Source organism: Epinephelus lanceolatus, chromosome 4, assembly GCF_041903045.1.
Source record: "Epinephelus lanceolatus isolate andai-2023 chromosome 4, ASM4190304v1, whole genome shotgun sequence".
Classification (NCBI taxonomy): Eukaryota; Metazoa; Chordata; class Actinopteri; order Perciformes; family Serranidae; genus Epinephelus; species Epinephelus lanceolatus.
This window is the reverse complement of record NC_135737.1, coordinates 8193769-8206023: the sequence shown is the minus strand read 5'-3', so window position 1 is coordinate 8206023 and position 12255 is coordinate 8193769. Positions and strand designations below refer to the sequence as shown.

The 12255-nt window shown below is 44.3% G+C and overlaps 1 protein-coding gene across 1 annotated transcript; it reads right to left on the bottom strand.

Annotated features, from left to right (window-relative positions):
• Positions 1-6060: 6060 nt before the first annotated feature.
• LOC144462810 (uncharacterized) lies at positions 6061-9049 on the bottom strand. The gene is made up of 4 exons (XM_078167480.1): positions 8762-9049; positions 8339-8474; positions 6631-6840; positions 6061-6467 (listed from the first exon to the last, which is right to left on the bottom strand). The coding sequence occupies exons 1-4, from the start codon at positions 9047-9049 to the stop codon at positions 6061-6063; spliced, it is 1041 nt and encodes a 346-aa protein (XP_078023606.1).
• Positions 9050-12255: the final 3206 nt, after the last annotated feature.

Here is a 12255-nt window from a genome sequence, read left to right as displayed (position 1 = left end):
TGCTTGTGGGCAACGTTCAGTTCCCTAAAGTGGTGGCTTGGCTGCTTCTTCAGTTGGCAGTTATCAGCCAACTCATCCTTTATATTTTTCATTTATTCTTTCAAGTAGGATTAAAGTCACAAAGCACTTCACATCTTATTATTAGTGTACTCTTACTAATGTAGTTGTAATGTCTATGCTGAACCGCACCATGTATAGTTAGGTTACCTCGTTTCATTGAGGTTACATTAACTGTTGTAATGACAAGTGGCAAGGTCTGGTGGTTAAGGTCTTTGATAGAACAGCTGTTGAGGACTGATCTGCAAGCAAAAATTTTTAACTCACAAGCAAAGAAGACTGATTTAAAAGCAAAATGATCGTACGTTGATTTTTGATTGCAGTTCAAGAAATATGCTCTCAAAACAGTTTTATATGATTGCAACAAAAAGACACATGAAATAAGTGACTCTGCTTTTAACTCCACTTTCTGCCACTGAAAATCATATCATCTGCACTCCACTGATGATGTCTTTTGGTGCTCACCCTGAACGCACTTCCCTCTGGGTGAACATATTCAGAGTTGAATGAGCTGATTCTGATCAGCTGTTCTGGAACCAAAAACTCAAGAGTTTCCCAGCTCAGACTCAGTCAATTCGGAGACAGGGATCAGGCTCAGAGCTTGTTGAGCCTGCTTTCTGAAATAGGGCCCTGGATAACCGGTACTACGAAGCTGGTTATCAACTGGTTCAGTCAACTCTGGGTTTTGCTATCCCGCCTCCAGCGCATTCATGTAAAAGGGGCGGGCTTGTTAATTCTTTTAATCTGTCCCTGATGATTTTATTTTTTATCAATTGTACGATTGTTATTTATTTGTATTACTGTTTGTACTATAAAATTCTGCTGCCTCTTGGCCAGGTCGCTTTTGAAAAAGAGATTCTATATTTCAGTAAGCTTTACCTGGTTAAATAAAGAAAAAAAAAAAAAAAAATTGGGAGCGTCATCATCAGAGCCATGAACGAATTAGGCTGCTTCATATGATATGAGATCAAATGGTAGCTGATGTTTAAGAGATAAAATATCAGTGGAGTGGGATGTATTTGACAATCTTTTATCTTAAAATGGAAAATCTGGCGATATTGTAAATACCATCCAAAAATTCACCATCATTGGAGACTTAAAAAATGTGCAGGTACTAACACAGAGTTATGGGCCTATGTGACATTAGTATAGAGTATTATTTGCTGTTTGGTCGGACGATGATAATACTACTCAAAATATGTCACAAAACATTTTTAACACCAGACGGTTTCTGCTGCTGAAGTAAAGAGTGAAAAAGCAGTTAATGACTGAGGAGGTCTATCTGAACGAAATGTTACATTTATAATAACTGGATCCAATTAACAGTGTGTGGATTATTCTACTAAGAAAATATTTTATGTCAGGTGTTAACAGGCTGTGATCTGATACTCTGAAGTTAACGGGAACTGCCCATTAGTCCGACAGCCCATTGGTCCGACATCCCATTGTTCCGACCATATTAAACTCATTGTTCCGAAGTCCGTTCCGAAATCATCATGATGCCCTGTGGTTAAGGTCTGGTTAGGTTTAGGCACAAAAACCACTTGGTTAGGGTCAGGAAAAGATCATGGTGTGGGTTAAAATGAAAAAGAAAGTGACAAACACATAAGCTGTGAGCCTGCTTCGCCTCAAGCCTTTCCCAGCTGACCCAGAGCCGGTCGCGGCGTACCATCAAGGTAGAAATACGCCCGCCGGGAGCTGTTCAGCACCGCGGACTGTCGGACTAATGGGATGTCGGACCAATGGGCTGTTGGACCAATGACATGGACCCGAAGTTAACCTGCTCCAGAGCAAGTTAGCTGTTCAGCATAAGTTACCATAATGATTTATCCTGGTAAAAAGAGAACCAGCTTTGTAGTACTGAAAACCCAGAGTTAACCCCGAAGTTACCTCACTAACACCAAATCCTGCTTCATAGTACAAGCCTCGGTTCAGTCAACTCTGGGTTTTCCTATCAAGCCACGAGTACGTTAATGTGAAAGAGGCAGCTCTTAATTACAAGCAACATCATCAGAACCATGAATGAAGTAGGCTGCTTCATATTATGTGAGATAAAAATTGTTTTGTAAATGAGACAAGTGACAAAATCTTAAAGAGAAGCTGTAATCTGAATACACTATCTACAAATCCACCATCATCCCAGACTTGAATCAACTCAACAAGTGTCCACTTATCCTAGCTAGTTCCAGTTACGATGTCCCGCCCATGGGTCTACTCTGTTGCTGATTGCTCAGTTCCAGTTGGGGCAATAATGTGAAACACTCCCATTGGTGGTTCCAGTTAGCGTGTCTTCTCCTATGCACTGACAATATACACAACATCTGTACTAAAATAGGAACGACAGTGAAGATTGGTCTCCTTGAGAAAGCTGGGGCCTGATCTTCTGGGGGACCCCCCAGTGGTGTAAACTACGCCTTTACAGGTACTTTCAGCATAAGTGGGACCAGGTTGATGCATTCAGGCACCCTGGGACTACTACTACTATTGAGGACTGGTGAGGCCTTCAGGGAACCTATCAATATCCAGAATTACTACTAACATGCAGGAGGAGGGTTTTATTTTGTCTCATAAGCTGTTTTTCTACTCATTTTCATTCCCACTCAGTGAGAACTTGAAATTGTCTCTTTTCCACATCATTTTTTTTCATTTTCATATTATAGCTATTCTATTCTAACTTCACACCTATTGGTTTTTGCAGTACTTGCTGTTATTTGCAATTTCATTTTCTCGTACTATGTTTATGTGATGTACCACAACACTCAAATTTCATGTATGTGAAAGCCCACTTGGCAATTCTGCACAGAGCACTCAAGAGATTAAAGAGATTTAAATGCTTTTTATTACTCACGCAACATTAACACAAAACAATGACATGCAAAACTTTAAGTACAAACACCAAAATTAACACCAAAACCTAAACTTTAACACACAAACATTTTAAATTAACATCCAAAATATATTTACACCAAAAGTTAAACTTTAACACAAAAATTTTAAATTAACCCCAAGACATATGTTTGTTTTTATTTTTCCCTTCTTCCTCTTCTTCTCCTCCCTCTGCTCCCTCTTCCTCTTCTCCTCCCTCTGCTCCCTCTTCCTCTGCTTCTCCTCCTTTGCCTTTTTCTTCTTCTCCTCCTCCTTCTTGGCAGAGTAGTAGTAGTATTTTTTTCATCCTTTTTCTGTGGAACTCCTTTTGAGGTCACCCCTCCCCTGACCTCAGTGAGCCACTGCTCCACAGTCCTGTTCTGTGGGTCAGTGGCCTCGCCGGTGAAAACTGTGGCCCGTCTGTCTAATCCACCGCTGGCCACATTGCATGCAGGTCCTCTCCTTCCTCTGCCTTTTCACCTTGCCTGACCAGGTGGTAAGGTGTTTGCCTTTTCCATCCCCCACCTCCACCTGGTGGTCTTTGGTACATGCTGCCGCATCCACTGGTCGAGGGTGACCCCAGATGTGGCGCGGCAATAAATCTTTTTATTGTGTAGAAAATGCTCAATGACATTTATGTCCATGTTGCACCCCGGACGTATGTGTCGTAGGATGTTGTCCCACGGTGAAGCTACACAGAGATTCATTTAAGTGCAAAGTCTCAATAACAGCAAATGGGACATACAGAGGAAATTATCTCCATATGTATGCTATGCGTTTTGTATAGTTTTTTAACCACAGTATTGTACTTGTGAGAGTGAGTGTGTGTGCTGGTGGGATTGATAAACCTTTATTTTGGCAGATTAGGGGCTATAAATTGCTTCCTGGCCTTGGCCCGCTCAGCCAGCTCTGCAAGAGGACAAATCAGAGAGAAATGGTATGACATTATTGACATATTTAACAAATTCACCAAGAAGCCCCAGCTTGCAAATCAGAGGAGAGCAAAACTTCTCATTCAGTGTGTTCAAATCAGGAAAACAGAATAATTTTCAACAGTTTTTCTTCTCTGGTGTCTGTCAGCATCTTAGTAAGCTAAATCATTGTTTAAAGAACCTCTACACCCATACTTCATATGTGTGCACTTTTTTTATGAAAGTGAGATGCATGATATTACAAATTAAGATTTTATGACAGTAGAAGATTTACAAGAAGAAATGTTTTACCTTTTTTCCTATTTTCTCTGTGCTGTGTACAGGGGGCCAGAAGGGTTTGCTGAATTTCAGCATGGGTGGAGGGCTGTAAGACTGGGGGTCAGCCTTCCATTTAAGAAGCTCCACCTTTTTCAACGCTCTCAAATCTTTTTTTTTCAGTCATGTCTGCACAAAGACAATTTAAAGAGAGTTAATGTAAACAGAGCCAAGCGTTCAGCAACACAGTCAAGTCACAATAAGAGGAGAGCAAACTTACTTGTTAGTGCGTCGGTCAGCAGTTCTGCCAGCTGAGATGTTGCCACAGTATTTCTTCACTTCTGAGCCTCACCTGTCAACCAATGAGACGTGAGGCCTAGTGACCAACCAATCACATTTAAAGACATGACACTATATAGTTTCACAGTGTGTAGTCAGTCAGTGACACACACACATTTTCAAATTCCAAACAGAGTTCAGAGTGGCAGTGCAACATGTTGAACAAACAGGCTCAAAGTGTGAAAGTCACAGATAGTTCAACTCTGAATCTCTTTACACATGCAAATCACAGTCAATCACAGTACAAACGACTCTGCTGCACACAGCTCTGACACAACATGAACTATGGCTTCAAACCACAAGTGCAAAAATCAGTAAAGTGCAGAGTGATGTACAGATGTCCACATTAAGAGTGAGGGGGAGATATACAAAGATAAATACAGTATGAACAGGAGAACAAAGTGCAGCAGCTGTGATGCAGCTGCTGCATAAAAAACAGCTGGAGGTATGACGTGAACACTCTGTAGCTCAGATATACAGGCGGTAGGATAAATATGTTGGTGCATACATAGTGCAGGAAAGTGCAGTAGTGTGGCCAGTAAGTGTGCCAGCATAGTGCAAATGGTCAGAAACATATAATAGATATATATATGTATAATATATATATAATATATATTAACACACACACACACACAGGTACTATTTACATGAAGTATGTACAAATACTATTCAGTCCCGGGAGGCCACCCACTCCTCTGGGCTTTTGTTTTTTGCTGCCACTGGACAACAACTCACCCTCCGCCCACTGGTTTTTGTCAGCAGCTTGTGGCCTGTCTCCTTCACCTTTCGCTGGCCACAATGGCTGCAGCGAATGATGGAAGGGGCTCTGACCCTTAGAGTCTGTCCTCGCTTTGCTGCCTCTGCCTGTGCCTCCTGCAGCCTCTTCCTGTTCTAGGCAGTGGTTTTTGGAAGAGATGAAGACGAAGCTGCGGAGGTGGTGGCCACATAGCGGCAGCAGGGGCAGAGGTGGTAGCAATAGAGGTGCAGCAAAAGCCCCAGTTAGGCCAGCAGTGGGCTTCTCATCCTCCTCATCTCCCTCCAGCAGCGGCTTTCCTCATAAATTGAGGAGCCCAGGGCAGGCTGGGTCTCCTCTTCCTGGCTCTCTCTTGCTGGCAGTAGGGTGCCCTCAGCCACAAGAGGGGCCGGCAGGGAGAAGAGGGCAGAGGCAAGGGTGCTCCTCTCTTGGGCAGCCGTCTACCTTTTGTGCCTGCAGAGTGAACACAGAGCTGTTAGTGTTGAACAGTGACATTAAATATTTGATGTTGGTGCGTCAGGAGCAGCTGCTGAAGACAAATGAGATGATCATCTGGGACACAACTGTAAATAAAGTTTAAATAAAGAAGAGAGTCTCACCACTGAGAGAGGGTGGCCTGGTTCACGGCAAACAGCTGGAGGGTGGTCCTGTTTCTGAGGGCAGGGTGTGTGGTGACCACGTTCCTTATGGTGTTGTAGTCCCTCAGAATCAGTGTCCAGCGGCTTACCAGGCACCCCATCATCCTCTTGCTGCTGGGATGGAGGACAGTCAGCCGCATGAAAATGGCCTCCACCAGCCGGCTGGTAAGTTCAGGATCAGCCAAAAAAACAACCTGACCAGTGGGAGAGTGTAGTCTCACTAATGATGAGCAGTACAAACCGTGGATGACGATGCAGTGGTCAGCTGGGAGGAGGGCACAGGTGGAGGCTGTTGTTGTGGTGACACTGGCTGCAGTGTCGGGCGAGGTGGTGGACGCTGGGACTGCTGCGGCGTCAGGCGAGGTGGAGGCTGAGGCTGCTGCAGTGTCAGGCGAGGTGGAGGCTGAGGCTGCTGCTGTGGTGGGAGCTGAGGTGGCTGCTGTGAGGGATGTAATACATCCAAGAGGAACTCATGGAATCCCTCATCACCAACCTCCTCCAGAACCAGATCTTCCTCCTTCTCAACATTGAGCTCCTCGCTGCCGTCAGGCTCCTCTGGGTCATCAGGGAAATCCTGCAGAGTCCGCCCAGTCTGGCTGTAGAGGTAGCTGATTCCAATCAGCTCCCCTGAAGAAGAAAAATATGAAATTAATTTATATTTCTTAGCATTTTTTCCCTTGTGTTAAAATTTTTCGAATGTTGGAGTGGACAACATTTTACACTCTCTGATATGAAAAGAGGCTGAAGCATTTTCTGATCAACATTTTTCCTTCCTGCTTGTTTACATTACCTGTGTACTCCAGCGGCTTGGTGTAACCCTCAACCAGCGTCAGCCCAAAGAAGTGCTGACTCAGCTGGTTGAGAGTGTGCTGCTCCTGGCCACTGTAGCACTTTTTCCCAGTCATCGCTCCGCCTGCTGCCGCCTGGGCCCAATCTTCGTTCCAAGTTGAGAGGCCCTCCAACAGGTACATCTGAAAGAAGCAACCGCTGGCTGCAGTTCCTGCAACACAATTAGATTAGAGAGAGAGAAAAGTCAGAATTTAAAGAAAAAGAAGACAAACACTCAGTGGGTCTCATTCATGAAAAGTGAGTAAATCTGTGTGTAGATTTGCACATAAAAGCCTACACTACTAAAAACCTACTCCGGATTCAGGAACGCCACGGTTTTGATCGTAAACACGTGTGTATGATCATGAATGCCAATCCATCGTAAAGTGACAGCGCGCTCCCGGTAATGAGCAATTAGCATAAATCCCCGCCCATGAATAGCCAATGACCACCATATAAGGAGGTGTAGGTGCATCCAGTCGACCTGTCAGTCATGGCACAAAGAAAGAAAGACAGAGAAAGAAAAAAGAATTTTTCCGAAGCGGAGATCGAAATAATTTTGGGTGAAGTGGACTTAAGAAAAAACATTTTATTTTCTTCAGTTAGTAGTGGTGTGACAGGGACAGGCAAAGCGAAGGCCTGAAGGGAGCTAACAGATGCTGTTAATGTTGCCTCCGTGGTACAAAGAACCATGTCAGAGGTGAAGTGTAAATGGTTTGATACGAAACTGGAGGCAAAGAAATGCATAAGCACACACACAAAAAATACAGCGGTCACCAAACAAACAGAAGATTCATTTGTGGGGTTTTAAATGAAGTGGGAAAGGGAAACCAGAGATGTTTTGTGCGTAATGGATAAACTCTAAATCAGTGATGGCTGTCGGAATGTAGAGCCATTTAACATTTATTTTAACAAATGATACGGATAACATATAGCCTACAGCAGTTTGTATGCATCTTCAAATTATTTGAATCTTAATAGCCTAAAGCTCTGTTTTATACAACGTAAATTAAACATTTTCAAATTTTCAAATCAGATTTATTCATTCAAATAATCAAAAAGCCACCAAAAAAACAAACAAACCGTGTTGTCTCAAATAATTCTTTCAGCTGGCACGTGCTCCTTCGTGGCTCCACCACCTGCTGCTCCTGCTGAACCCAGGCACCGAGGCCGAAGAGGCTGTGATCCGGCTGTCCTTACGGATATTTTTATTATCATCATTCAACATGTAGAAAGAACATATAATCTATTGAGTCAATTTACATAGCTATTTCACAATCATGAACCTAATCTGGATCTTAAACCTGCTAACTTCCAACTAATTTAACTAAATGTGTTATATTTTTAATATTTTGTCATGTTTAGATTACGTGTTTCAAAGGCATCTGTGTATTGTGTACATAACAGAGCGCAATACGAATTAAAATTGTAATTTCCAATAGTGAAAAGCAATATTTATGTGCTTTACTAAATTTACACAAGCACTACGAGTGGTCAGGAGCAGGAGTAGATTTTCTTAGTAGCTACGAAAAGATCGGAGCTTCTAAAATATTGATGAATGCGGACATGCACGTAAATTTCCGTCTGCCAACAGTTTACACACAAATTCCTTCTGCTCTTGTTTCATGAATGAGACCCAGTGTGTGCATGTTGTGTGTGTTGTGACTCACCTGGGATGAACCTGTTGAGGTGCAGGTGGAACGACTCCAGCGACGTCGACCCTCGGGCGCAGCGATAGACCGGGAGAGCGACCCCACCTTTGGTCAGCTGACCGGTCCTGGTGTACAGCTGGACACTGGGAGGATCCTGACATGGTGGCGAGGGGAAGGTCGGTACAGTGATAATGGTTATTTCCTGTTTGGTCTGAGGGTTATAATACTGAGAAAATGTGTGTTAAATATTAGTTCCATCTGTCATTCTCACCCTAATCCTGTGAGTCAACTAAAGTACACAAATCCAACCAGCTTGTGTTGATTATTGATACAGAGTGACTCATAAATCATCAGTCCGTATCAATAACTTAACACAAGCTAGTTGGATGACTCACAGGGTTGTGGTCAGTTACTGTGTGTATTTGTTTTCTCTCAGTCTACCTGGATGCAGTCGACATGTTGCCTCTGGGTGTTCCAGATGTTTTCCATGCGGCCACGGTCCAGCAGTGGGATGTTCATGGCATCGGTGGCACCCATGAACACCTCCACCGTCTCATCAAGGAGACGCTCGGTCTCCTGCACCCCACGCGTGCAGCGCCTGCAGTGCCGAGACATCTCCTCGATGGTCATAACATTCCTCCGTCCAGAGTGCTCTCCCTGCTTAGCCAAATTCAAGCGGGACAGGTCTTCAGGGTCCCATTCGAAAATGCAGCAGGAGAGACGCCGCATGAAGTCAGGGTAGAGGGGATGGCTCTCTGAGCACACACCTGCCGCCAGTCTGCGCATAAAATGCCAGATGTCCAACCTGACAGTCAGCTGTGGCCACGCAGGGAACAGAGCTGCTGCGGCGCAGGTTCCTCCGTCCCTCCTGCAGCAGTCCCTGTCCACATAGAGGACCTGCGGTGGCTCATGCCCTGCCTGCTGGTACCACTCCTGCAGGCCTTCTGCCATGTCCCTCAACCCAAAGCCCTCAGCTGCTGTGAGGACACAGTTGAGCACCTGCAGTGCCAGCGTCCGCTCCAGCCAGCTTTTTGGTGATCTGCAGAGGACAGGCATATTTCATCCATCAGTAAAGGTGCAGCTCTGTAAGCAGCAGTGTCAGATACCAGATACATTAACTTGCTGTTCACAGACTCAAATGTTCTCACCTTCTTGGTTGAGTCCATTTTAAGAATGGTGCTGAAGGTGGAGGTGACCTTGGCTCTCAGCTCCTCTATGCGAATAAATGTGTCCCTTGCGTAAGTCGAGAGCAGCCAGCTGCAGCTGGGTACAGCCTCCATCTTCGGCACGTCAGCAGGAAGGGGCATCTGCACCCCAGGAATCTCAAACCTCCTGCAGGTGTTGAGGTAGTGGATGAAGCACCTCATTCACTCTGCCGTGTGCTGCTCCACCAAAAGGGAGTGCAGACGGCTCACGCTGTCCCCCAGTGTTCAAGGTTCAAGGAGTCTTTATTATCCCCGTGGGGCAATTTGTTGTATAGCCAGCAGTAATAGACAACAACAAACAATCAAGCAACAATCACTCAGACAACAATAAATAACAAGAGACAACAGAAAATGAAGAGCAGGTCAGTCACTTATTCAGGAGAGCAATAGCAGCAGGGACAAAGGAATGTTTTAATCTGTTAGTCCTGCATTTTGGCAGGATGTACCTACGACCCGACGGAAGCAGCAGGAATTCACCAGCCAAGGGGTGGCTCTGGTCCCCAAGGATGGAACGGGCTTTGCTTAAAGTTCTGAGCTGGTAAAGGGCAGTGAGGTTATTCAGGTTAATACCTGCAATTTTGCTGCACACTCTTACAATACCCTGCAGTCTGTTTTTGTTTCTGAGGGAGAAGGAGCAGTACCAACAAATGAAGAAGAAGGTGAAGATGGATTCAATAAAACAAGCGTAAAACATCCACATAAAGATAAAAAATAAAAATAAAAAAAAATTACGTGGCTTCCTGTAAAAATACATGCGCTGGTGGGCCTTTTTGCACACAGCATCAACTTGAGTCTCGAAGGTCAGCTTGTCATCTATATAAGTCCCAGGGTACTTGTAATTGTTGACCAGCTCCACTGCTTCATTCTCAATCATAACTTGGGAGATGACTGTGGGATTTTTTCGAAAGGCAACCAACATCTCTTTAGTTTTTGCTACATTGATATGTAGGAAGGAAGAGCTGCACCAGTCCAAGAATTCCTTCAATACAGGTCCATGCTCCAGGTTGTCACTGCTCAGCAGGGACACAATGACAGAGTCGTCCGCAAATTTAACCATGTGTCGCCCCACATGTTGACTCTGGCATTCATAATAAAGGTGAAAGAACACAGCCCTGGGATGATCCAGTGGAGGAGACAAGAGGGTCTGACAGAACACCATTAACCCTCACACGTTGTGGTCTCACTGTTAAAAAGTCAATAACCCAGGCTATAAGACCAAGATCAATGTTATGGAAGTCCCTTAGTCTCTCTGCTAAAATGTGTGGCTGAATGCAATTAAAAGCGGACGAGAAATCAATAAATAAAAGACGGGCGAAAGACTTGGCTCCCTCAAGATGAGTTAAAACAAAGTTCAACAGGGTGCCAACTGCATCCTCAACACCTCTGCCTGACCTGTAGGCAAACTGCAGTGGATCCAAGTTATTTTGGACACAGGTCAGAAGTGATTCCTTCACAGTTTTTTCAAATGACTTCATAACAAGGGAGTTCAGCGCGACAGGTCTGAAGTCATTTAGTGATTTTGGAGATGCAGATTTGGGTACTGGAACTATAATAGAATTCTTCCAGAGTGAAGGGACCTTGTGAAGCTGGAGGGACGTTGAAAAAATTAAACTAAAAATATCTGCCACCTGGACAGCACAGTTCTTGAGGACCCGACCTCCAATGCCATCCGGGCCTGGACTTTTCCTCTCCTTGACACGCTGAAGAAGTCTACAGACTGTGTTCCTGTCAACAACAACACTGTTCTGTGAAGAGACAGTGTTTTTAAAAACTGACAGTTCATCATTAAAATCACAGGCATTAAAACGGTTATAAAAACTTAAGTTCGTTCAAGAGGACCAGATCAGGCTTTCCATTAAGGGATATGTTACACTTCTTGTATTGCATCGCCATCATAGATTTTACACCCTCCCAAGCAGGGCGTGAGCTGCCTGCACTTAACATGCTCTCAACTTTGTCTTTATACTTGCACCTGGCAACACTGAGCTCCTTTTTGAGCTGCCTTTGAAGCTCTCTATAATGTGTGGTGTCGCCCTGCAAGAAGCAAATATTTCTCTGATTAATTATTTTTTTGACACCTTTTGTTACCCACGGCTTATTGTTAGGATAAAAGGAAATTTCCTTCCGTGGTATTACAGAGCTCTCACAAAAGGAAACATATGAGAAGACAACATCAGTGAGTTCGTCCAGGTCCTCACAGACATTTATAAACAGATCCCAGTCCGTATCATGAAAGCAATCTTGGAGACAGTAAATTGATTCCTCCGACCAAACCGGAACCAAACGTCTCTCCGGCTTGTTTCTCTTCAGGACAGATTTGTAGGACGGAACTAAGTACACCGCACTGTGGTCCGACATACCCAGCGGGGCTCTTCTGAAAGATTTGTATGCTCCCTTTATGGAACCAAAACAAAGGTCCAGACATTTTCCATGTCGATCGGGACACCTGATATATTGGTAGAAGTTCCACAAGGACTTTGATGGTTTACAATGATAAAAAATCGCCCAATATAAATTGCGGTGCATCCGGTGCTATCCCCTGCAGCCGCTGCACTGTTTTTAGCATAGCGTAGAGTAGCTACATCGGCGTTAGTCTTTGGGTAAATATAAACCAGAGTGATGAATAACTGTGGGAATTCTCTGGGTAAATAATGGGGTCGCAGTGATACAGACAATAGTTCAATGTCATTGGTGCATAATGTCTCCCTGACAACCACCGTAGTACACCAG

Excerpts from the sequence above, each read along its gene's own strand:
- LOC144462810 (XM_078167480.1), bottom strand. The coding sequence starts at position 9,049 with ATGCGGCGTCTCTCCTGCTGCATTTTCGAATGGGACCCTGAAGACCTG. Across the intron at positions 6,841-8,338 it reads CCTCAACAGGTTCATCCCAG|GAACTGCAGCCAGCGGTTGC; the intron begins GTGAGTCACAAC and ends ATTGTGTTGCAG. Across the intron at positions 6,468-6,630 it reads CAAGCCGCTGGAGTACACAG|GGGAGCTGATTGGAATCAGC; the intron begins GTAATGTAAACA and ends TTTCTTCTTCAG.